The 27,280-nt window shown below is 39.8% G+C and overlaps 1 protein-coding gene and 1 long non-coding RNA gene across 3 annotated transcripts in view; both read left to right on the forward strand.

The window, feature by feature from the left end:
- The first annotated feature begins 207 nt into the window (after window positions 1-207).
- On the forward strand, window positions 208-22,587 carry LOC126982902 (programmed cell death 6-interacting protein-like). Of its 2 annotated transcripts, none has more exons than XM_050835183.1 (11): window positions 208-476; window positions 2,560-2,678; window positions 4,265-4,392; window positions 4,928-5,081; window positions 5,434-5,612; window positions 7,068-7,256; window positions 8,675-8,992; window positions 13,026-13,219; window positions 18,871-19,069; window positions 21,172-21,324; window positions 21,468-22,587. In XM_050835183.1, exons 1-11 carry the CDS (start codon window positions 265-267, stop codon window positions 22,209-22,211), a joined length of 2,589 nt encoding a protein of 862 aa, XP_050691140.1. In that variant the 5' UTR covers window positions 208-264; the 3' UTR covers window positions 22,212-22,587. The 2 variants fall into 2 exon arrangements, with proteins under 2 accessions (XP_050691140.1, XP_050691141.1); XM_050835184.1 differs by lacking the exon at window positions 208-476 and adding an exon at window positions 618-637.
- Window positions 22,588-22,928: 341 nt separating this feature from the next.
- The window catches only part of LOC126982903 (uncharacterized), a 38,718-nt gene continuing 34,366 nt past the window's right edge, over window positions 22,929-27,280 (forward strand). The window contains exon 1 of the long non-coding RNA XR_007735388.1: window positions 22,929-26,539. This is a non-coding gene — a long non-coding RNA (uncharacterized LOC126982903). The remainder of the gene's footprint in view (window positions 26,540-27,280) is intronic.

A 27,280-nucleotide genomic window follows, 5' to 3' on the forward strand; every position in this document is an offset into this window, starting at 1 on the left:
TAAACGTGCGGTAATGTAAGCTCGCAGGCTAGTTTGCCGCTAATTGTATCGCGGGCATACGTAATTAAATCGTCGATGTACTATCTTTGCTAGTCACAGAATCAGTCTACCATATAAACTGAGGCATTAACCACGGCCATATCAAATTCAATCCATTTTCTTGGGGTATATTTTCAACGACAGTTTAAAAAGCGAGTCTTTCCTCCATTTGTTTAGGTGTGACGTCACGGGCGGTTGTGGCAGATCCTTCAGAGCCTCGCGAGGATGGCAACGGTGGCGGATACTTTCGGAATTCCTCTCAAAAAGGCTTCTGACATTGATGTCCTGAAGCCTCTCAAGAACCTGATCACCTCGCGCTACCAGACTGCCGACCAGGAGAGCTATGTGAGCGCCATCAACGACTTGGCGCGGCTGAGGAGCTCGGCGGTGTGCAGGACTCTAGATAACCATGAATCATCCCTCGAGACTCTGTACAGGTGGGCCGACCCGCTACCTGCCGTGCCCCGCCCCGCCCTGCCCTGCCCCTGCCTCGGCGGGCTGGCGGGGACGTGCTGGGGCAGGGCGCGGCTTTCGTGTGCCTCGTCTTGTCTTGTATATATCTTCCTTTGTATGTGGTCATGCTTTCATATTGAATGGGGTATGTAGTAGAGTGTCAGGGGTTGATAAAAGGTGGGACCAAGAGCTTTATTTGTTCAATTTTGATACGTAGGATTGGCGCGTCTAACTTACTTTCTTTTTTGTATATGTATATGTACTGATAACTTTCCATGTCCTTGTGTTATTGTTTTCACTGGGAATGTGTGCTCCTTGCCTATCTGCTCTTTGTTACTCATAATAATTCATTTACTCATATATATATATATATATATATATATATATATATATATATATATATATATATATATATATATATATATATATATTGGTTAAAATGGAAATATGGGTAGCCATCTTGCTTGAGGTTAATAGTGACAGTGTTACATTTTATTTCTCTTGAATGCAGTGCACTAACTATAGTCTGTCCACCTCGGGTTGAACCCAGAAGCCCCTCCCCACAGGCGATGTAGGAAGAGCATAGCCACTTTGTTGCTGGTGAATGGTTGATGGTGATGGGCAGCTAAGCCAATTTGGTTTGGGTGAAACCTGTTGGAGAGTGGACACTCAACAGGGCTTCCTTAATTTACTAAAGTTTCTTCATATTCTGTGTAATGTGTGAAATACATCAACAAACAAGAATCCTGAATACATTTGCTGTCACCTAACATGAAAAGTAATGGGTATCTGTAATCATGGAGCAGATATTGGGTGAGGGAATGGACATTTAAAAAAAACCTGAGTGAGAGAAGGAGCAGAATAGGTTAGATAGGATTGCCCATCATCACCATTGGAACTCAAATCCCCCTCCCCCTCATACCCCTCTTGGGTCAGGACCATGGAGGTAGAATTGGTGGAGTCGACACGTCCCGCCAATCCCATTCATTGAGGTGAATCCGACGAACTGTCAAATTTACGGCCAGAAGATGGGGGATACCCGGCCCGGGGTGAGAACTCACGGCCACTACCTCCAGATCCTGTCTCATCTATTATGATGGTGGTGTTTTTGATTACCGTTCATTTATTGATGCGGTATAAATTTCATAAATACCTTTCATTTTACTAAGATATTTTTGTAAATCTTAAAGGATAGACATAACAACTTGGAAACCTCACCTCCACCTATAAATAGGACTTAGCGACAGCTTTATCTGAATTAAAAATGAGTATTACGATCAATCCATACAGTGGCGGAAATCAAGGCCTCGTAGGCCTTGCGGAAAACCAGGCGGGCGAGCCTGGCCGAGCCCATTAAGAGGGAGCCTGACCTGACAGCACCTGACACCTGGCCATAAAAATGACAGCTCGGGCGGATTCACTTAATTGGGCTGATGTCGACTCCACCAATCCTACCTCCTTGGTCAGGACACGTGAGGCCTTTGTCTCTCTCTCTCTCTCTCTCTCTCTCTCTCTCTCTCTCTCTCTCTCATTTGTGTGTGCGTGTGTGTGGGAGATTGGCTGGGTTGGGTCGGTAATCCCGAGGTTCGAAGGAGAGTTTGTGGCCTTGACCTCTGTGCTGCTGTCCACCTACCCCCACGCTTGTCACCAAACGAACTTTGACGTAGTACACTGCACCTCCCGCTTCCCTAGCCAGCCAATCTCACATATCTAGGAGGAGTCAGTAGGAGGGCGGGCGGGACTCTTGGGGTCAACTCAAAACAAATGGACTATAATAGCTTAGACTTAGTTTTGTTAGATTTTCAATAGTACTGTCTTCTCCACAACATTATACCTGTTTATTGAGTGATTTGGGTTGTATGTTGCTGAATAGCCAACACGCAGGTGACGTGTGTAGTGATGATGGAACTTGTTGCTGTTACAGCAGGGAGCCATGAAGGCTGACTAATTTTAGATTGTAACTGACTATTACTGCTTTTGGAACTTAGAAATTTCCTAGTGGATGATATGTAATAAGTGAAATCCTTGAAATTACATTAATAACATGTGAGTTTGTGTGGGTTTCAGGTACTATGACCAGATTGTTGCACTGGAGTCCAAGATCCCTCCCTCTGAGATACAGATTCCTTTCAAGTGGAAAGATGCCTTTGACAAAGGGTCTATCTTTGGTGGCCGCATCAGCCTTAGTAAGTACAAGAAAACCACCACCTTTGTTCACCTGAGTCATGTTTCCTTCATATGTTCAGCAATTTTCATTATCTTGCACAACAGTATTCAATAAATTAGTGTCCATGTATTTTGTTACTCATAATTACTGTTTGCAAGGCTAGGCTTCTGTGATACAGATTGAAGATCTCTAAATAAAGTACTGAAATAATAATATTGAGGTTGTTTCCATACTTTGATATGCCATTAAGTCATGTTTATGTATCCATACTAGCATCTATAATTTGGCAAATCAGATCATAACTTTAGTAAGAGTAATGCACAGCTTGCTTATTAGTTGTTATCTGTATATTGTTCTTGGCAGTAGCTATAATGCATTACTATTTGCTATATATAAATAGTATCCTTTGGTGCATCCATTCTGCTTTTGATGGTACATTTCTGGACACACTAATATGATTGAGACAAATAATACTGCATTTGGTGATGTATAAGATGAACTGTGTTTAAAGTGATCAGAAAAATTTCCATTTAAATTGTGAGTTTAGAGGTATACAGTACCCTCTCGAGTTTCGCGCTATCTGAGTTTCGCAGTTAGTCGTAAATTCTTACCATCCTGACTTTACCGCATTATCACCCCGAGTGTCGCGCTGCTTTGACACGTACGGGTCCCGTCTACTTACCATCGACGTCACGCACGCTACCTTTAAAGGTAGTATCACACTGGATGTTTTCCTCCAAACATTGTGGCTATGGCAAGAGAGAGAGAGAGAGAAAACGGGTTGTTTCGAAGCAGCAGTTGAAGGCGGTTGCCTTACGATTGGCTGACAGTTCTGAAAACACGCTTGTGATTCGCTGGGAGTCCGATAACATCTTCGCCAACGCTCACCCTATCAGCGGCTTCACTGCCTTAAGGCGATGTTACAATGACTGTTTTCGTCCAACCGTTGGGGCTACGGGCAATGTCCGTATGGCGAACCAGGAGCAAGTTCACGGTTATCCGTAAGCTGGTGTCACACTGGGCTTTTTTCTTCCCACCGTGTTGGCGCCAGCTTGGGCAACCGGCAACTCTAACTTTTCCTGTTGTGCGTCACACACGGCCAAGTTCGGTTGCCCATATCCACATCCACAATGTAGACAAAGCACTTGCCCTTTATCAACATGGCTAAAGTTCAGGACTTGCTGCAGTTTAATGGAAGAAGGAAAAAACAGTTGGTGTGGCATGACTGTGGTTCCTCCATGCCAGTTCTCATTGTCACATACAATGTTTGGAGGAAAACCTCCAGTGTGATACTACCTTTAAAGGTAGCGTGCCTGACGCCGATGGTAAGTAGACGTAACCTGTACGTGTCAAAGCAGCACGAAACTCGGGGTGATAATGCGTGAAAGTCGGGATGGTAAGAATTTAGGACTAACCGCAAAACTCGAATAGCGCGAAACTCGAGAGGGTACTGTAGTCCGTTATAGTGAGGGTTTACTGTGTGTATATATATATATATATATATATATATATATATATATATATATATATATATATATATATATATATATATATATATATATCTGAGACATACCTCCTAATGCTTTTGAACTCTTCTTTGTGCAGCGGTGGCCTCCCTTTCCTACGAGAAAGTATGTGTGCTGTACAACATTGCCGCACTGCAGAGCCAGGTTGCCGCGGCACAGAACTCAAACACAGATGAGGCACTCAAGCTCAGTGCCAAATTGTTTCAGGTTTGTATGAGGAGCTTATAAGGCTTATTCATAAAGGGTAATTTGCATGTTATATGGCTTGGAACCTTGGAAAGTTACCTTTTGCCTATCGCCCTTGAACTTGAATTTCAAGCCTGTCTCCTTCTTAGACATATTTCTTGCCCATCAATGTCTTGAACTTAGATTTCTTGTTATCTCTCTCTTGGACTTAATATCATATCTCCTTTCACATCCTAAATTTATCTAGCATTTAATCATTTCTTTGGATTTTGACCTGTGTTACATATAAGTATTGTAAATATTGGGAGATTTTTTATTTCATTGGGGTTTCTTCTTTCCTTATTTCTTCTTGCATTTAGATACTTACTCTGAAATACAGTGTGAAGGATGAGCAGGCAGCAGGTTTGGGTGACAGTAACTATGTTTTTCTAGCTCTCTGCTTCCTATTCTGACAGGCAGTATGAGTGGTGAGTGGAGACCAAGCTTAGGATGAATTTAAGAGCGACAGTTGTTGCTAGTATTGATGATTGCTAAAACTTTGTGGCATGCATTCCAGAGTGCAGCTGGCATCTTCCAGCACCTGAAGGGCATCGTCCATTCAGCAGTGCAGCAGGAGCCCACGCCAGACCTGCAGCCCGACACACTCACCGGCCTTGCTGCCCTGTGTGTGGCGCAGGCACAGGAGGTCATCACCGTCAAGGCCATCAATGGTATGTCTGAAGCTTCTGTGTCTCGGTCAGTTTTCTATGTCTACTGTGGTGATTGTTCTTGTGGTGTGCTTATCAAGGTCAATGCTACTTGAGGTGTCAGCACCTTGGTATTGGCTGAGTTTAAGCTTTTTCTTTTGATAAGGTGTTCATATATTTGATTTTCCATTGATCAGATGATTTTCTCATCATGCCTTACATTAATAAGTTTAATGATACTTACTTGCTTATGTGTACAGGCATGGCAACTGTGCAATTTTACCTTTTTTTTTATCTGTGGCAGCCTGTATGTTGGTGACACGTTATGGTGTAGCTTAAGCCTTGCCTTTACTAATTGACTGCCTTTGCTCCGTAGATCGAATGAAAGATGCGATTGTGGCCAAGCTGTGTTCTCAGTGTGAGGAACTCTATGGTGATGCCTTTAAGCACCTCCAGAGGGAGACACTGAGGGGCCTGTGGGATCGGGAGTGGCTCCCTCGTGTGACGGGGAAACAGGCTGGTTATCACGCCCTGGCCCTGTACCACCAGAGCAGAGTGAGTGTGTGTCTGGCCCTCACTAACACCACTGACCTTCAGTATCTACATGACAGTATTTTTAATGACTAAAGATTTTTATCAGTGAATGCTCCGTACTTTAGGATACACATCTCTTATTGGTCCATCAGTACGTTAAAACACGGATTTGTTTTTCAGCCCTGATAATAAAAAACTCACTCTGCATCAATTCCTCCAATCAAACCCTCTTTAATATTTGCATACTTGGATTGATTTTTTTTATCTTCAGTGTCATGTAGAATAGAGAAGTTACTACAATTATATAAATTTTGTGAATTGTTTTAGTTGTCAGTTACAGCTACATACAATGTAGGAGAGTGTTCATTTATGTTTAGAGATGCATTTTGATGTGTGTATATATATATATATATATATATATATATATATATATATATAAAAATATATATATATATATATATATATATATATATATATATATATATATATATAGACCTTGAAGAACAATATGTAATCAACACACACTGGGGTCAAAATTTAGTAGCACAGAAGATCCAAAAGTAGCCAATTCAATTTTTTTTTTAGGATATAATTGCTATGAGAAAATCTCGACCAATAGCATCACTCCCTCCCTCCTCTCCTCCTTCCTCCCTCCCCTCCCCCCTCCTCCCTCTCCTCTCCCTCCTCTGCTCCCTCCCCCTCCCTCTCTGCCCTCCTCCTCCTCCTCCCTCCTCCCCCCCTCTCCCTCCCTCCCCTCCCTCCCCTCCTCCTCCCCTCCCTTCCCTCCTCTCCCCTCCCCTCCTCCTCTGCCTCCTCTCCCTCCCCCTCCTCTCCTCCCCTCCTCCCCCTCTCTCTGCCTTCCTCCCTCCCTCTCTCCCTCCCTCCCCTTCCCCTCTGCCCCCTCCCCCCTCTCCCTCCTCCCCCCTCCCTCCTCCCCTCCTCTGCCTCCTCCCTCCCTCTCCCTCCCCTCCCCTCCCCTCCCCTCCCTCTCCCCTCCCCTCCTCTCCCTCCTCCTCTCCTCCTCTCTCTCCCTCCTCCCTCCCCTCCCTCTCCCTCCCCTCCCTCCTCCCCCCCCCTCCCTCCCTCTCTCCCCTCCTCCCCTCTCTCCCTCCTCCTCCTCCCCCTCCTCCCTCCCCTCCTCTCCTCCCCCTCTCCTCCTCCCTCTCCCCCCCCTCCCTCCTCCCTCCCTCTCTCTCTGCCTTCCCTATCGTCAATGCTTTCGCATATACACGAAACTGGGGTAAGCAGGGGGGGGGGTCACTGTGACCTGAATGCCGCGAACGATTGAACATGAATGGTGGAGACCATGAACAGCAGGGGTGACTGTATATTTTTTATTCTTTGATCACTTGAATTATCCTTGGAAAAATCTTCACAGTGAATATTCTGTTTAGCGTACATTTTTTTCAGCAAGACCTTCCTTTACTTCATATTTTTGTATAACTTCATTCAATAGTAAAATGTCTTCCCCTTTAGGTGTGCAACAGCAAGAAAATTGTAGGTGAGGAGATTGCCCGACTTAAGCATGCTATGGAGCTGTTCAAGATCGCCCAGGCCCGCACTAGTGACCCGACTTTCTTCGAGGACAGTGCAGGCCGGGCACAGCGTGCGCACGATGATGCTGTGAAGGACAACAACTTTATTTACCATGAAGCTGTGCCAGATGTAAGACTGTGACTGATTTATTCCTATCCCAAATATAGTAATCCCTCACATCTAATGTTTTATGTCAGGAATTTTTTTTTTTTTTTTTTTTTTTTTTTTTTGCAAGGTAATATTACTGAAATATGACTGCTTTCCCCTCAGTGATAGGATGGCATCTAGTTTGAGGGGATATCTGTGAAAATATGAAAATAATTTAAAAAATATGAAATTAAGTTATATGGTATGTGGCAACACCCTATCCTTTGGCTTTCGAATGGTAATTTTTTTTTCAGTCAGACATAATTTTAAATGCCAATAATGAGATTTAAATGGCTACTGTGTGGGTGTCGCACGCTGCCTGCGGCGCATTAGCTGGCATGCCAGAGTATGGAATAAATGTTGGAAAATCAAACATACAGCAATCTTCACGGTGAAGTTTGTAACCCATGTAACAGTTTTGGAACACAATTATGGATATGTAAAGTGCAACCTGCTCACAAAATTTTTAGAACAAATGAATACATAGAAAAAGGATTAGAAATGAGAGGAAAGAAAAGAATTACAACGAAGAAGACAATAAAGAAGAAAAGGAAGACAGACAAAGGAATTCCAACCAATAGCTATGCACCTGGAGAGCACTGATCGAACCTTGCAACAACGAGGGGCGTGGCGCTCCCGAACACCCTCGCCTTTGAGTGATTAATACCTTCATGAGGAGGGACAAGGTGCCTGATCCTTTTATGCACTCACTGATATGTGATTACTGATCCCATTAAATTCATATGAAAATGGCATTGACAATGTAGTACCTTCACTGGGCCGAAGAACTTTAGCAAAACTTAATCCCGTTTTTCTCAAAACGTACAAAATGAACATAAAATTATTTTTTGTTTTTATTTTCCGCACGATTTTCATGAAACTTTAGGACATACAACATCATATATCGTACCAAAGTTCTACAAGATGTTTTTTTGAAAAACGGCATAGTAGTTTCGATATGTGGGAAAATTTTCCAAAACAATTTTCAAAATATTAAAAACATTTTTACAGATTAACAAAAAGTTTTCAAGAAAACATCTTGACAAATTGTTAGAATAACAATGAATTATCAGATGTGCATGTCACAAGAAATTCAGTAAAAAAATGGCTGAGAAAAATTAATTAAAATTTTTCATAAAAACAACGAAAAATAATTTTCTTAAATTTTCATTTCATCTGATCAGCTTGAAATTTTCATATGATAACAAAGGTACTAATATATACAACATATTAACTATTCATGACCATAAATGCAATTTTAATCCACGGCAAACTTTCCCCTTAAGGCTTTGGATTGGCAATAGTAATACTCCTTTATATATTTTTTGTCTTGAATTTTGCCTTATATATACTTGCCAAGGTAAACTGCATTAAAATTCTCTCTCTCTTCCCCCTTCCAGTTCAAAGCCCTGCCAGGCGTGGACAAGGCAGCTGTGGCCAAGGCAACACCAATGCCAGAGAGGTTTAGTGCCAGCTTTACAGACCTGTTTGAAAGCCTGGTACCAGTCAGCGTGCAGCAGGCCCTGGCGGCATATGACACTCGCAAGCAGGAGATTGTCACCTCGGAGATTGGCAAGCTGAGGGAGAGCACACAGCTTCTAAACTCCATTTTGGCTTCCCTCAACCTCCCAGCAGCCATTGAGGATGTTGGTGGAGAGAAGGTGCCACAGTCCCTCCATGAGAAGTCTGCCACAGTGGTCCAGGCTGGCGGCATTGAGGTGGGTGTTTTATGGTGTCTGTCAGAAACCTGATGGTGTCACCTTTGTTACTTTGGTATAAGAGTGAAGGGTGGTAATTCTGGTGTGTATATATTCCTCATCCTCCTTTATCTTATGAGGGGGTGTTGTTGTGGGGCGCCATTGCTAACCAACTGACGTTTGCTAGATACAGCAGTAAACTTGGTAGGAACTGCAGGAACTATGTCAACAAACAGCTGCTATACTCATGCATATTATTTGAAATGTCAACTCATTACTTAACCAAGTATTACTAATATTATTGGCCTTGTCATTAGTAGGCTTATAAACTGCTAGAGTATTGACTAGTTCCTGTAGCATGAGGAGTGCAGTCATACTTAGGTTTACGGGTTTAATTAATTCCGGAATTTTACTCGCAAACCAAAACACTCGTAAACCAAAATGAATTTCCCCATTTAAATTAATGTGAATCCCATTAATGCATCTGATATCCCCCCCAAATTTTAACATGAAAATCATATTACATGTTATTTTATACAAAATAAAAGTAATTTTACTAACAAATAGAAAATATATAGATAGATAAATATATAAATTATATAGTATAATAATATAAATATAAAAAAATATAAATAATATAGAGCAGGGACTGGCAACCTTTTTGAAGGAAGGGCCAGATGAGACTTTCAGGAGCAGGCTGCGGGCCGGACTGAAAAACGAGAACACCAAAGTAAAAAAAGTAAAAAATGAAAAACCTACAGATCAGTGAGACAACTGGTGCTGCTTGCCATGAAGTGTTTCAATGTCTGACTCAGTGGATGAGGTGGACAACAGAATACTGTCACTGAGGTGGAGGTCTAAGTGTTGGGAGCAAAGTCATGACTAGGTGCCTTCATTTCAGAGAAGAGCAGCTCACAACAGTAGTTGCAGCAAGGCAAGGAAAATACTCAAACTTAACATCAGACAACTGATCACGTCTAAACCTCAACCTCGAAGGCATTAATGTGTGCGTGCATGTCTGTCAGGAGAATGCCTTTGCTGTGCAGCTTCACATTAAGAAGGTTCGGATGCGATGATGTCCGTGAGTAGGCACAGGCCAGTAAGCCATTGCGCGTCAAGATGATCGGCATGGGGAAGATTCTTCTGGCGGAGGAAAGTGGCGATCTGCCAGTGATGTCTGTGAGTATATAGGGCCAGGCCAGCGAGCCATTGCGGGTCAAAGTGACCAGCGTGGGGAAGATTCTTCTGACGGAGGAAAGTGGCGATCTCCTGCTGCATGTCGCACACATGCAGACAGCATGGCCCCACAACAAGACAGATTCAGCCTGTCCTTTTTTGTTTGAATTAAATAGGACAACCAGATCTCAAAAAGAACAGACAGTCTTTAAAAGGACAGACCTGGCAACTCTCGCAGAGTGAGCTGGAGTTGCCGGTTGCACCTACAACCAACGCGGTTGGAGGAAAAAGGCCCAGTGTGACACCAGCTTGAGACCCCATTCCCATTGTTTTCAGCACTGGGCGTCTTGTGGTGAAAAAAAGGAACCTGCGGTTGCTTCTTTGACTTGAACAAACAGGATGCTTGCACACCAAGTCACCACTCGTTAAACAAGGCAATTTTTTATGATATTATTTGCTCATAAATTAAAACACTTGTAAACCGAGGTGTTGCTGTACTTACAATATGAGCTCCACAGGCAACTGAGGGGCAAGAGTGGGTGGGCTGGCCTAGCTCACCCAGTGGTGGGAAAAGGGGTAGGAAGCTCAGGAACTCTTGTGTAAACAAAACCGTGGCTATACGGGATATTTGAAATGTTGACTCATTATTTAACCAAGTAATACTAATATTATTGGGATGGTAGTAAGTGTGAGTGGTCATAAGTCAGTTACGTTATAGCTCAAGGACTACCTGTATATATTTAGATAGATAGATATAAATATGGTCATGTTTTCATATGTATTTGTGTATGTGTAGATATGTGTATTTATTTTTTACTATTTGATAATGTTCCTCAACAACTTCTATCTTTAGGATATAACATAGTAGCTTAACAACTGGTTTAGTGTGACTTTCTGTGGCACAGAGGCAACACCTCTACCAGCTGTCCTTCAAGATAATTAGATGCTCACTTCCAAGACCCACTGTTCATCAACTCTGTATGAATCACAGTGCAGTCCTACACTAATGGCTCACACTTTGTGAGGTCAAAGTAAAACAAGCTCCCACCTTATTCTGTACATCAAATTGGTTCCATCCAAGCATGATGCTTTGTATTTTTTTTATTTATTTTTTTTTTTTTTTTACAACAAAGGAGACAGCTCAAGAGCACAAAATAAAGAAAACAATAATAAAAAAAGCCCGCTACTCGCTGCTCCCAAAAAAGAATCAAAAGAGGTGGCCGAAAGAAAGGTCAATTTCGGGAGGAGAGGTGTCCTGATACCCTCCTTTTGAAAGAGTTCAAGTCGTAGGCGGGAGGAAATACAGATGAAGGAAGATTGTTCCAGAGTTTACCAGCGTGAGGGATGAAAGAGTGAAGATGCCGGTTAACTCTTGCAAAAGAGGTTTGGACAGTATAGGGATGAGCATGAGTAGAAAGCTGTGTGCAGCGGGGCCGCGGGAGGGGGGGAGGCATGCAGTTAGCAAGATCAGAAGAGCAGTCAGCGTGGAAATATCGATAGAAGATAGAAAGAGAGGCAACATCGTGGCAGAATTTAAGAGGTAGAAGACTATCAGTAGGAGGAGGAGAGCTGATGAGACGAAGAGCCTTAGACTCCACTCTGTCCAGAAGAGCTGTGTGAGTGGAGCCCCCCCACACGTGAGATGCATACTCCATACGAGGGCGGACAAGGCCCCTGTATATGGATATCAACTGCGCGGGGGAGAAGAACTGGCGGAGATGATACAGAACGCCCAACCTCGAGGAAGCTGATTTAGCGAGAGAGGAGATGCGAAGTTTCCAGTTGAGATTTTGAGTTAAGGATAGACCGAGGATGTTTAGTGTTGAAGATGGTGACAGCTGAGTGTTGTCGAAGAATAGGGGATAGGTGTTTGGGAGATTGTGTTGAGTTGATAGGTGGAGAAATTGAGTTTTTGAGGCATTGAAGGACACAAGGTTCCTTCTGCCCCAATCGGTAATGATAGCAAGGTCTGAGGTTAAGCGTTCTGCAGCCTCCAGTCTGGAGTCGTGTACTTCCTGTTGTGATGGTTTTCTATTGAAAGAAGTTGAATAATGCAGAGTGGAGTCGTCGGCGTATGAGTGGACAGGACAGTTTGTTATGGAAAGAAGATCATTGATGAATAACAGGAAGAGAGTGGGTGATAGGACAGAGCCCTGTGGAACGCCACTGTTGATAGGTTTAGGGGAAGGGCAGTGACCGTCTACCACCGCAGAGATAGAACGGCCAGAAAGGAAACTGGAGATAAAGGAACAGAGAGAGGGATAGAATCCGAAAGAGGGCAGTTTAGAAAGCAAAGACTGGTGCCAGACTCTATCGAAGGCTTTCGATATGTCTAGCGCAATGGAGAAAGTTTCACCGAAACGGCTAAGAGAGGATGACCAAGAGTCAGTGAAGAGAGCAAGAAGATCGCCAGTAGAACGCCCCTTGCGGAATCCATACTGGCGATCAGATAGAAGGTTAGAAGTGGAAAGGTGCTTTTGAATCTTCCGGTTAAGGATTGATTCAAAAGCTTTAGATAGACAGGAAAGTAAAGCTATAGGGTGGTAGTTTGAGGGATTGGAACGGTCACCCTTTTTAGGCACAGGCTGTACAAAGGCATGCTTCCAGCAGGAAGGAAAGATAGGTGTTGATAGGCAGAGACAAAAGAGTTTGACCAGGCGGGGTTTAGTTTCTTATTAAAATATTAGTTACCTGTAAAGCTTCAGCTTATATAAAGACTGACTATGTACTTTGAAAAAATATTGTAAGAAACTATTGACATATAATAATGTTCATAAATAAATGTTTTCAAATGTTTCCATTATCATCGTCATCATCATCATTACCAGTGAGGTTCAAAAAACATTACAAACCTACTAACATTCTTCTTTCTCCTCAGGCCCTGGACAAGATGATCAAGGACCTGCCAGAGCTTCTGACAAGGAACCGGGAATTGCTGGAGGAGTGTGAGCGGCAGCTGACAGAGGAGCGAGACTCTGACAACCAGCTGCGGACCCAGTTCAAGGAGCGTTGGACCCGGACACCCTCCGACAAGCTCACAGGAACTTTCCAGACCAATGCCCAGAAGTACAGGTAAGGGTGCCATGCCTCTATGAAAAGGTTACTGCAGATGCTTCTTGACTTATGATGTGAAAAATTAAATGGGCATCACAGGACAGAATATGAATTTGAGTACTGGATGTAGTTAATTGACTTGCCCTACAATGAAATTGAACATCCCCAACTCCAACCAAGGTCAAAGCTTATGTGGTCTGAATGGTCCATTTTATAGCATGGGTCTGTCAAACTACATTTCATAGCATATTGTGATACCTCTATGGATTCAGACAGAAGTAAATAGTTTCAGTATCCTCCCGAGTTTTGCGCTTGCTTCATTCCGAAGGTATAGTGCTAAACTCGAGGATCGTGAAACTTGGGGTATTGAAAACACTGAAAAAGCGCTTATTGGTTCTGACCTGTTGAGAAACTGACTATTTTTTTTTTTTTCCACTTTACTCCCTTGTTATCTCAAAATACTAACGTTGGTAAAAGGAGGAAAATGGGAAGTGAGAATGGGTTGTTTCGAAGCCTCAATTACCAGATTGGGTGGCAGTTCTGAAAACATGCTTGTGATTCGCTGTGGGTCTGATGACTTCATTAATCGCGCTCACTCGATCAGCAGCCTCGCTGCCTTTAGGCGGTGTCACACTGACTGATTTCCTTCAACTGTTGGGGCTACTGGCAACTGCGGTTGCCCGTACCCCAACCGGGAGCGAGTTGGTCTATCAGCATCCTCCCCTCCCCTCCATGAGCCATCACCCGGGAAGGGTTTGTGGTCCCTCCTCGAAGGTATGTACGCGCTTCACCATTATGGCCTCCATATAGCCTGTGTCCCCACCCGAAGGGTGGTGACAATAAAAAATAAATAAATAAATGAAAAGAAACAAGATGCTCGATACCAAGTCACTGCTCGTAAACCAATGCATTTTTTTTGGGACTTTTTTCCCTGTAAATCAAAACACTCATAAACTAAGGCACTCGTAAACTGAAGTTTGACTGTCTTTATATATATATATATATATATATATATATATATATATATATATATATATATATATATATATATATATATATATATATATATATATATATATATATATCAGGGTTGGCAAAAAACAATGTTTTTTTTAAAAAAAACAAAAACAATGTTTTTTTTGGTTTAAACCATGTTTTTTTGGTTTAAACCATGTTTTTTTTGGTTTAAACCATGTTTTTTTGGTTTAAACCATGTTTTTTTGGTTTAAACCATGTTTTTTTTTTGGTTTAAACCATGTTTTTTTGGTTTAAACCATGTTTTTTTGGTTTAAACCATGTTTTTTGGTTCAGACCATGTTTTTTTGTTTAAACTATGTTTTTTTGGTTTAAACCATGTTTTTTTTGGTTTAAACCATGTTTTTTGGTTTAAACCATGTTTTTTTTGTTTAAACTATGTTTTTTTGGTTTAAACCATGTTTTTTTGGTTTAAACCATGTTTTTTGGTTTAAACCATGTTTTTTTTGTTTAAACCATGTTTTTTTGGTTTAAACCATGTTTTTTTGGTTTAAACCATGTTTTTTTTTTTGTTTAAACTACGGGTATGTTTTTTTGGTTTAAACCATGTTTTTTGGTTCAGACCATGTTTTTTTTGTTTAAACTATGTTTTTTTGGTTTAAACCATGTTTTTTTTGTTTAAACTATGTTTTTTTGGTTTAAACCATGTTTTTTTTGTTTAAACTATGTTTTTTTGGTTTAAACCATGTTTTTTTTGTTTAAACCATGTTTTTTTGTTTAAACCATGTTTTTTTGGTTTAAACTATGTTTTTTTGGTTTAAACCATGTTTTTTTTGTTTAAACCATGTTTTTTTGGTTTAAACTATGTTTTTTTGGTTTAAACCATGTTTTTTTGGTTTAAACCATGTTTTTTTGGTTTAAACCATGTTTTTTTTGTTTAAACCATGTTTTTTTGGTTTAAACTGTTTTTTTGGTTTAAACCATGTTTTTTTGGTTTAAACCATGTTTTTTTGGTTTAAACTGTTTTTTTTTTGTTTAAACCATGTTTTTTGGTTTAATCCATGTTTTTTTTCGTTTAAACCATGTTTTTTTTTTGGTTTCAACCACTTTATTTTTTTATTTTATTTTTTTATTTTTTATATATATTTTTTGCTTTTCAGTATGTTTATTCCAGTAATTCTATCCGTATATACATATATGAGTTTGAAAAGGAATTATAGATAGATTTAGAGATGGATTTAGCAAAATATTCATTTGATCTTCTTACAATCTGTAAAAGAGGCAAAATGCAGCTTCTCTAACATGCTTTTTAATTGCAATGTTAAAGAATAGTAAAACATGAAAGACCTCTTCTGATTTCCAGTTGCATGCTAGAAAAACAGTTGTAAGAGAGAGAGAGAGAGAGAGAGAGAGAGAGAGACGAGGGGGGGCACTTTCCTGTTTTTTTTTTTTTTTTTTTTAAACAATTTATCTGCTGTTTAGTGAAGTGGCAAATATATATATATATATATATATATATATATATATATATATATATATATATATATATATATATATATATATATATATATATATATATATATATATTTATCACTTCACTAAACAGCAGATAAATTGTTTAAAAAAAATCCTTTCCAACAATGCATACAGAAAAATACTGGTAGCTAAATTATGTGTAAATTTAAATGTAGTACAATACTTATTCATACTTATTGTTTTCTGAAACTTACTGAGCAAATGCATATAACATACTGTACTGCACTAAGCCACAAATGGTTTAAACCAATAAAAAAAACCCAGTGGTTTAAACCTACTAATAAAACCATTTTGTTTTCTTTTGTGTGTATCTTTGTTAGTTTCATCAGTATTGTGGTTTTAACTATATGTGGTTTTATTATTTTTATTATGCACAGTCATTTTACTAACACCAGGATGAAAACGTCAGTTGGTAAACTCAAATCTCTATTCAAATGCTGTAACTCAGAGTAACTGAAAACATAATTATATATATATATATATATATATATATATATATATATATATATATATATATATATATATATATATATATATATATATATATATATATATATATATATATATATATATATATATATATATATATATATATATATATATATATATATATATATATATATATATATATATATATATATATATATATATATATATATATATATATATATATATATATATATATATATATATATATATATATATATATATATATATATATATATATATATATATATATATATATATATATATATATATATATATATATATATATATATATATATATATATATATATATATATATATATATATATATATATATATATATATATATATATATATATATATACCTGATGAAACTAAAAAAGATTCACAAAAAACACTGGTTTTATAGATGTTTTTTTTTGGTTTAAACCAGGGGTGTCAAACTCATGGCCCGCGGGATAGTCATAAATGGCCTGCGGTATCACGGTAACTTCAATCTTGTCAATGTATTTTCTACCCTTGTTGGCCCCCATGATGGCACTTCAGAGTATGAATTGGCCCTCCAAGGGTTTTGAGTTTGACACCCCTGGTTTAAACTGCCAACCCTGCTGTACATAATTAAAATCTTACATATAGTTAAAACCACAATACTGATGAAACTTACAAAGATACACACAAAAGAAAAAAAATTGTTTTATTAATTGGTTTACACCAGTTTTTTTTTATTGGTTTAAATCATGGTTTAAACCATTTGTTTTAAACCATTTGGTTTAAACCGCCAACCCTGATATATATACAGTCGTCCCTCAAATAGTACGGTTTCCAATAGTACGGTTTCGGTTTTATACGGATTGTCACGGAAGAATTTTTTAGGATTTTTAAATTTCCCGCTCGTCGCAACAAGTAGCCATGGCGTGAGTGGCAACACTGTTCTACCAAAACACCCGCTTAAAGCACCCAAAACGTTCGAGAAAGGTGCTCACCCTGCAGAAGAATTCAGATTTAGGAGAAGTTACGTTTTGGGATGAGTTACGTTGCGGTAGGGAGAGCATACCACGTGAATGAGAGCAGTGTTCGCTGTATGTTGATCTATATAATTTTAATTTTTTAGGCTAGAAAATGCTTATTTTACCGCAAAATCCCGCGATGTAGCGAAAAATCCGCGATACGATACAATTTAAAAATCCGCAACACAGCGAGACCGCGATAAATGAACCGCGATATGGCGAGGGATTACTGTGTGTGTGTGTGTGTGTGTGTGTGTGTGTGTGTGTGTGTGTGTGTCTATATATATATATATATATATATATATATATATATATATATATATATATATATATATATATACACACACACAGTGGTACCTCGTGATTCGAACGCCTTTCAATTCGAACATGTTTATCAAACAAATTTTGTCCTCCAATTCGAATGTGTGTCACAATTCGAACACAGACAAGTGGCTGCCGACGAAGCCACCAGTGTAGCCAGGTCGGTGAATGTGATACCGCGGACTCCAGCCTCAAAAACCGTCAACCTGCGATTGCCATTTTTCCTGAACACTCGCTTGAAAAATAGCCCAATTGCGTGGGAAAAACGTGGACCTGGCAACGCTGGAAGCCACTCTTGTCAGTCATGCATGCGCTCCCCTGCTTGGAATGCCACTCTTTGTTGTTCTTGATATTTTTTGCATATTTTCTTGAAATGAACCCTCATTATGGCTCCCAAGAAAGTGAAAAGTGACAGTGCAAGTGATGGTAGGAAGCTTAAGCGTTATAGTATGGAAATGAAGAAAGAAATAATAAAAAACCAGAGAAACTACCAGCATACCTTTCAACATCACTGTCATCATCAGCACTCTCCATATCCATCCGTTTTTCCTTCCTTTGTGATCCAATTCCTCTTCTCTTCGGTGTATTCCACCCCAAATCATCTTCCCTCCCACTTATCTTACAATCAGGTCAATAATAGGAGACGAGTACCATTGTGAACATCACCCAGCCCTTTGTAAACACTACTCTAGGCCCCGTTGGAAACAGCGCTGATCAGCTGATCAGTGGGGAACTCGCCAACCATACATCCTTTCTCCACGGTGCCTCACAAAATGCATTTACATGTGTTGGCAATATTTAGTTGACAATATATATCTGGTTGACAATATTTGAGTGATCTTGCCACAGGGCTCAACATAAACCCATGAAAATGTTAAAAAAATATGAGGATTTTGGGGCCTGGAACGGATTATTTTTTTCTACATTAATATCAATGGTATAAACTGCTTCCTAATTCAAACATTCTCAATTTGGACAGCCCAAATGAACCAGTTAAGTTCGAATCACAAGGTATCATTGTATATATACATGTATATATATATATATATATATATATATATATATATATATATATATATATATATATATATATATATATATAAAAGAGAGAGAGAGAGAGAGAGAGAGAGAGAGAGAGAGAGAGAGAGAGAGAGAGAGAGAGAGAGAGAGAGAGAGAGAGAATAAAGAAGAGAGGAAAGAAAAGACAGTGGGGAGAAAATAATGTGCCATAAGATAGTAAGTAAAGATTATAATAAAATTTGGCTTCTCACAAGATGAAGGAAAGTCATAGGATTAGTTTCTCTCATGAAGGAAAGTAGAAGTTGTTTTTTCTCTCTTATAAAGAAATGTCATCGAGACTGCAGTGACGGCTGATAGCACCATCCGGGAGAAGTATGACAAGCACAAGGAGGGGATGGATATGTTGTCAGCCGGCCCAGAGAACCTGGCTGCCTCACTCCCTTCAGCTGGTGCCAGCAACAACGGTAGCAACCCGGCCATCCAGAGGCTTCGGCAGCTCATGGAGGACGTGGAGACCCTCAAGGTGGGTTGCTGGAGCTTTGATTTATAGTGGTCTGTGTTGTGGTCAGTTTGTGTCTCCTGCCATTTTTTCCTCTTTTTTACAGTAATAGACAAACCAAGAGCTGAATAGAATTCAAAGTAAAGTGCATGTAAGTTCATGTAAATGGAACAGAGGAAGATGTCAAGAGATATCTGCCCTTTGTACTGCATATGCTGTTATTTTTTCTGTGAAGTGTTGTGTGGGGTAGTGGAAGTGATGTTGGAGATTAGTTGTAAGAAAGCTCAAAGAGAGGAGTGATATGGACAGGGATAGAAAAAGAAAGAGGGATGTTTGAACAAAAGTTATCTCACCACAAGTATGAATGGGAATGGGTGGGCATAGATGGTGTGGTTTTAGGATAAAATGGTATAGTAAGTATGGTATTGTTAAGTATGTGTGGGTATGCCCTAGGGAAAAGAAAGGCAAGATTGAGCTGAAGAGATTTGGGAGGATTTAAGGCAGGGTTTGAAAAATTTTGGAAATAAAAGAAAAATATTTGCTAGGGGATGTGAAAGTAAAAATTGGAAGTATGGAGATTAGGGGTGTGGCTGGGAAGTGTGGTTTGTGAGGTCCTGGCAGTACCCATTGATCTATGATAAAGAGCACTTGCTCATGTCTGGAGGGTACCTGCTGGCGATTACGAGTCCAACATGTGATCAGGCCGTGGTGAATTACACACACACACACACACACACACACACACACACACACAGTGCCCCAGGGGTCGGTTTTGGCACCAGTACTCTTCCTAGTCTATATTAATGATATGCCAGAGGGAATAAACAGCTACATGAGCCTGTTTGCAGATGATGCTAAACTGCTAAGACAGATAAGAAACAGTGAAGACTGCAAGGAGCTACAAGAGGACCTAGACAAGATTTGGAAATGGAGTCAGAAATGGGAGATGAAATTCAACGTGAGAAAATGTCATGTTATGGAAATGGGAAAAAGTGAAGAAAGACCAAAATGGACATATAAAATGGGAGATGGGGAAATATTAAAGAAAGTAAATGAAGAGAGAGACCTGGGAGTAATAATGCAAGATTATATGCAACCAGGAAGTCACATAAATCGGATCTTTGGTGATACATATAACATGGTGAGAAATATAGGCATAGCATTCCACTACATGGACAAAGAAATGATGAGAAAATTAATAACTACTATGATCAGACCTAAACTAGAATACGCAGAAACAGTGTGGTCTCCACATATGAAGAAACACATAATAAAACTAGAAAGAATACAGAGGATGGCAACAAAAATGGTTCCAGAACTGGAGGGACTGACATATGAAGAGAGACTAAAGGAAATGGATTTGCCAACACTGGAACAAAGAAGAGAAAGAGGAGACCTAATACAAATATATAGGCTATTGAGTAAAATGGAAGAAATAGATAACGAGAAATTGCTACTAAGAGAGGAACCTTCCAGCAGGAATACTAGAGGACATAGTAAAAAGTTGAGGAAGGGAAGATGCTCAAGAGACATAAAGAAATATAGCTTCCCACAAAGAAATATAGAGGTTTGGAACAGATTAAGTGAAGAAATAGTATCGGCAAAGTGTGTGCAAAGTTTCAAGGAAAAGTTGGATAATTATAGATACGGAGACGGGACCACACGAGCGTAAGCCCAGGCCCTGTAAAACTACAACTAGGTAAATACAACTAGGTAAATACACACACCACTCCGTGGCGCAACTGGTAGAGCGCTGCGTGGCCAGGCTTCACAGTCTGACAGGGCGGCGGTTCGAGCCCGCTTAGGCCGTATTCTTTCCGTTGACTAGGAGTGGTTACTGTCCCCCCTTGAGCAAGGGGGATGGGGTGTGATGTGTGAGGTCCTGGCAGTACCCATAGATCGACGATAAAGAGCGCTTGCTTGTGTTGAGAGGGTACCTGCTGGTGATTATGAGTCCAACACGTGATCAGGCCGTGGTGAATTACACACACACACACACACACACACACACACACACACACACACACACACACATGCACGCACGCATGCACACATACATGCAGGCACTCACACATGCAACCACACACTGGATCTCATCATCCTCCACTCTTCCATCCACATTCTAGGCTGAGAGGGATGCCATAGAGTGTGAGCTGAAGAGTGCCGATGCAGACATGAGGGACGTTTTTCTCAGTGCCTTGGCCCAGGATGGCACCATCAACGAGGTTGCCATATCCACTGAGAGCCTGGGGCGCCTATTTGGCCCACTGCAGAAACAGGTATGTTGCACTTGGTGAAATTTATTAATTGTTTTGTTGTATTTTATATTTTTTGTATCATGTTTTTTTTTCTTGTGTAAATCAATAATTATCATAATTCTCTCATATTTTCCCTAAATAAAAATTCTTACCTATGCTTGTAGGTGAAAGAGAGTCTGGAGCGCCAAGAGGGCTTGGTGAAGAACATTCAAGAGGCTCATGGTGACTTCTGCAAGGCGGCGACAGGCGTTGGCGGCGAGCGTGAGGCTGTGCTTATGAAATTGGCTGGTGCCTATGACACCTTCAATGAGTTGCGCAGCAATCTCACAGAGGGCACCAAGTTCTACAATGATCTCACACAGCTGCTGGTCAATTTCCAAGGCAAAATCAATGACTTCTGCTTCGCTCGTCGCACTGAGAAGGAGGAGCTAATGAGGGACCTAACACAGGGTCTGGCTAGTCTCAAGGTGGGTAATGCCCCCAACACCCCTGCCCACCACCAGGAAGCAGCTGCTGCTGCTGCCAAGGCAGCTCCTCCCCGTCCTCCCCCACCCACTGTTCCTAATCCATACCAGGGTGCTCCCCAGGCAGCAGCCCCTCCGGCACAGCAAGCCATGGCAGCCCCACCTGGCTCAGCCCCACCAGGGACTCCCCAGATGTATGGTGGCTCCCATGCTCCCCCAGCACCCCAGCCAGGTGGTCTGCCTTACCCTGTGAATCCAGCAGGAATGCCAACACCCCAGGGGTATGTGTACCAGAACTACCCTGTGTATACACCCATGCCCCAGGGCTACTACCCTTACTTCCAGCCCCAGCAGCACCCCCCTGCACAGCCAGGATACCCACCATACCCTCAGCAGCCTTACTCCAACTACCCTTACCCACCTCAGCCACATCCTCCACAATAGTGGACCATTTGCTGCTAGACCCAAATAAACCTTTTAGTCTTTTTTTTCTATTTTCTTTTTAATTGCTTTGTTTCTGCATTATTACTGCTGTGCAAATAACTGGTCTGCATGTTAGATTGTACTGTCTGCAGTGTGAGAAGGTGCTGCTGCTGTGGCTGCTGTGTTTGTGGATGCAGCCACAGGATACTACTGTTCTGTCCTGTCTGTGCTGTGTATTTCTATTGAAGCATTTTTGATTTGAAATATGCTTCAGATTTTCCCATGATTATATGTTTGTGTCTTTTTTTGTCCCCTTTTTAGGAATATCTTAAGCAAATTTTATACCAGTCTTTTGTAGCTGAATATATTTTGTGAGGCCATAGTCTTGATTACATTATGTTATATATATATATATATATATTATATATATATATATATATATATATATATATATATATATATATATATATATATATATATATATATATATATATATATATATATATATATATATATATATATATATATATATATATATATATATATATATATATATATATATATATATATATATATATATATATATATATATATATATATATATATATATATATATATATATATATATATATATATATATATATATATATATATATATATATATATATATATATATATATATATATATATATATATATATATATATATATATATATATATATATATATATATATATATATATATATATATATAAGCACACACACACAAACACACACACCATGCGCCTAACTAGCCCATCCAGCTAGTAATATTAAGGCAAGATGGCTAAAAAGTTGCTCTATAATTTTGTTGCATGTTATCCAAGATGAAAGTATTTTATTGTTCAGATAATACTATATAAACGAAAAAAATAAAGATGTCAAGTCTCCATTAATAAGAAAAATATTGGGGTCCTATAAATGCAACATTAAGGGACTGTCACAAAAAGAGGCCTGTGTGCTTCCTTAGTTGTATATATATGGAAATAGATAGTAAGGTCTTCAAGAAGAATGTTGTTTTCAATGCTGTAATTTGATATAGCACCCATGACTATTTTAAAAACAAATACTGATATAATTTTTTGTAGTAAGTCCTTGAGTAGCAGTGGGTGAACAAGTCTTGCAGTCAGTTAGTTCTGTCAGTTTTGCAGGACTTGGAAAAATTGAACTCACAGATGATGATTTCAGACCAGAAAAAGTATAACTCAGTTTTGAATACTTTAGGCTGAAATTAAATGTGCAACTAAGTTCTGAATATTTTAAAGTTTAAAAATTGGAACTCCTGAGTATTTGAGGCTAGAAAAGGTATAATTTTTAATACTTAAGGCTAGAGGTGGAACTCAAATATTCAAGGCTAGAGAAACTAATTCACTTGAATACTGAAGGCTTGATCAGGTGGAATATCCATTTGAATATTAATGGTTCTTTGTATCCTGCTGTTGATGCTAGATTTTACCTTCAAAACAGTAGTTCCTCTTCTCCCATAGCTTTTTTATTTTTATTTATTTATTATTTTTTTTTTTTAAACATTGCCACCTATGCCGCCTATAGACTTCCTTGAAAGGGCCTGATAGTTGGCCCAGCCCATTGTGGCGTAGGCAAGTGTTTATAGTGGTGCAATCTTCTTTGGCTCATGCTGTACTCTTGGAGCTCATTGTTGACCCTCTCTTTATTAGAGAGATAATCTAAAGTCTGGGTTGATAGGTGGTCATTTGGATAGCATGTGGGTAGTCTTATGGCCCTCGGCAGGGACCGAAAAATCCCAGCTTGTGTCACCAGGCAGTGCGCGAACCTGTGTTGTCCTGGACACAGCACTGTCATGTTATACACTCAGCCTCTGCAACTGCTTGACCAATAACCTATACATTAGTTATTTAATTTGCAATCTAAGCAAAATTCATCCCAAGTTTGAATGAATAAGAAACATTTTATACATGGCTCATGCAAAAAATACTTTTGTTACATCAGAAAATTTATAATGTAAAACCTTGGTTTGCTTCTTTTAGTAATGAAAAGAAAATAGAATGTACAGAGTCCCACTCTGCCTGGCATGACAAATGAAGTAGTTGGTGGTAATGGTCATGGTGGTAACAAAATATATGAATCTTGAGGTGCTGTTAGCACATTCATGCTTGTCGAGAAGTGGCTTGGAAGAGTGAAATATTTGAAGTTTTCCAATAAGGATGAGACTTGTGTAGGTGGTGATTTAATGTTTGATGAGGGAATTTAGGGTTGGCAGGTCAGTGTATGACTCAATAACTACTGAAAACATAAACACTCAACATTATTTTATTACTATCTGTAAATGGTTTTACTCATTTAATGTACATTATATTGCTGAAGTCGGGGTTTTGAGGGAACAATCGTTTCATGATTCAGGGTTTCTTTAACCCACTGTGTGGTTGTGCTCCTGCAATCAAAGTACTCTGTATACAATTTTTATGGTTACTCTACTGTACTTGTTTTGCTTTAAAGGCAAGTTTTAGCTTGGAAAGTACAGTACATTAAATACTGTAAATATTGCGTGTAATAACTGTAAAAGCAAATCACAGCTTAAATTTTATTGAGAATATTTTGTCAATATATTCCTCTATCATAATAAAACATAAAGCCCTACTAGCTTTTCAGAAACATTGTAAATTTTGTTGTGAAACACACGTTACTGTAGTAAAGCACAAACGTAATGTAATTCTGCTTGTGCATTGCCACGTGCCAAAGTAATGCAGGATGGGCTGGGCATTTTATGGGTGTGTCTAGGAACTTGACTGTAAAATTACTGTCTGTTGTTACAGGAAACTGAGCATACTGGAAATGTGTTCAGAGATTTTCTGTACTAATTCTGTGGATGTATAGTCCTTCACCAGCCCAGATCATCACTGATGCTAAATAATTCTTATTTATGCAGTGTTATGATGCTGGAAACTAGTGCCTGAAGTCCTATAATGGAAGTAGGGATAAGGAATATTACCTCTTATGATAACTTTTATGATTTTTTTTTTTTTTTTTTTTTTTTTTTTTTACAAAGCCAAGTGTGATGGAACTGTTTCCATCACTTGCAGACATGGAAGCGTACATTTTACACTCTAAATTTGAAAGAAGTGTAATGGCATGTGAAAATAATGGGTGATGAAAGATACGGAAGGAGGTGAAGAAATTTGTTGAATAAATGACAGATGGAAAATCCTGCATTGACTAGTTTTTTACCTGAATAAAATGTTGGTTACTTTTTTTGTGTCACTCACGGAAACTCTGTTGCCATTCTGGGCTGAATGACAACATCTCATTGGTGTGAGTGAGAAAGGCACAAACTGTGATATTCATTTTTATTTCTTATAATTTTCTATAATGTAGCTTATTTACTGTGCTGAGCCATAGATTTATTTTAATCATTAGACTGCTAGAAATATACCAGCTGTCACTTGACATGTTCATGTTGAGCCAACAGAGTATCATGATAGGTAAAGCTGGGAGTTATTATGTATACTACACACTGGCATAGGCAACAACAACAAATATTTTGGACCTTCAGCATAAGTATTGTGGGCAGTGGGGTGGTTGGCTACAAGGTAAGCCTGCTCGTAGCTGCCAGGTGTTATTTGGGGTCACTAACTCTAGTGGTGCAGTTATATGTGCTCCTTTTCAAATATTAGTACTGTTTTTTGCTATTTGAGGAAACAACTTTTCCTATACAGATGTGAAAAGTTGGCTTGGATAACTACTTATTACATCTGAAGGCCACAGTGATACTCAAGGCGAGTGGTTTCAGTGGCTTCATGTCATTGCGCCGAGTACGTGCCACTGCCACTGTGACACACGGGCGGCTGTGTCCAGAATGGAGGTTAAAGAATGCCGATAGGTAAAGGAAGAATATTTTGTTTGTTGACATTTGGCCTGGCGGAGCAGCGGAGACTTTTGGGCCAATCAGGAGGCGTCGCTGACCCGCCCGGCCAATGGCGGCGGCGGGCACAGGGCGGCTGGGCGCGCGTCGCCATGGCAACGCGTCAGCAGTGGTGCCGAGAGGAGGGAGTCCGTGATGGTGGCGGGCGGCAAAGTGACCTAAAGAACAGTTTCCAGGCCGCCAGGAGGGGTTACAGTCAGTCAGAGTACCGTATGAATTGTCGAGCGAAAACTCCATCGAGGAATAAGTGTCGTGGGGGCAAGGAATAAAGTTACAGTGAGTTTATTTAAGTTTGGAAGTTTGTGTCGCCGCGGCCGTGTGCTCACCTGTCTCGGCACCTGCGGGGAGCAAGGTGCAGGTGCGCCCTCACGCCCCCACGCCCCACGGGCCGCCGCTGCCTGAGAAGGAAGAAGGTGAGCACACATTAGTTTAAAGCCAAATATATTTCGTTTCGCTGGCAGGGAGTGTGAACCGTTAGCGCTGAGCTGGTGCATTCCATTCCCACAGGCTACGTGCCTCGCAAGTGTTTGGCTGGCCCGTGTCAGCCACCTCTCCTGGAGGCAGCGTGTGCCTCCCATGCCCACCCCACAGCCACATTGCATTATTTTCATCAGTAATCCATTATTAGTTCCTAAGCATTACAACACTGCTTGCAATCATGCTGAAGTTATCAATTAAATTGCACTGTAATAAACTCTTTGGGATGGAAAGAAATTCTATGCCACATGGAAAAATAAGGTACAGTTTTTTTATTACCAACTAAATAACCGAGAAATTAACTAATTAACCAACTATTCAATCAACTTAATTCCCTAACTAATTATTTAACTAATAAAACACACACACACACACACACACACACACACACACACACACACACACACACACCTTATATACCTCTTATTGTAGGTTAGGTACTTAGTGATGAAGAAAAGATCTTTGCAGTTTTACAAGTAACAGTTTTTCTTTATCACAGAAAAAATAAGGAGAGAATTATTGCATTGCACTGCATATGATAACTTGTATTATAGTGAGAAGTGTGTTGTAATGTAGCTATATAGCATAAGAACTAAGTGTAAGAATGAAGCATGCCTCCTTATGTATTGCTAATTTCAAAGTTATACATACATTAAACAAGAGTGGTAGTAATATTG

This window comes from Eriocheir sinensis, chromosome 52, assembly GCF_024679095.1.
Source record: "Eriocheir sinensis breed Jianghai 21 chromosome 52, ASM2467909v1, whole genome shotgun sequence".
In the NCBI taxonomy this organism is placed as follows: Eukaryota; Metazoa; Arthropoda; class Malacostraca; order Decapoda; family Varunidae; genus Eriocheir; species Eriocheir sinensis.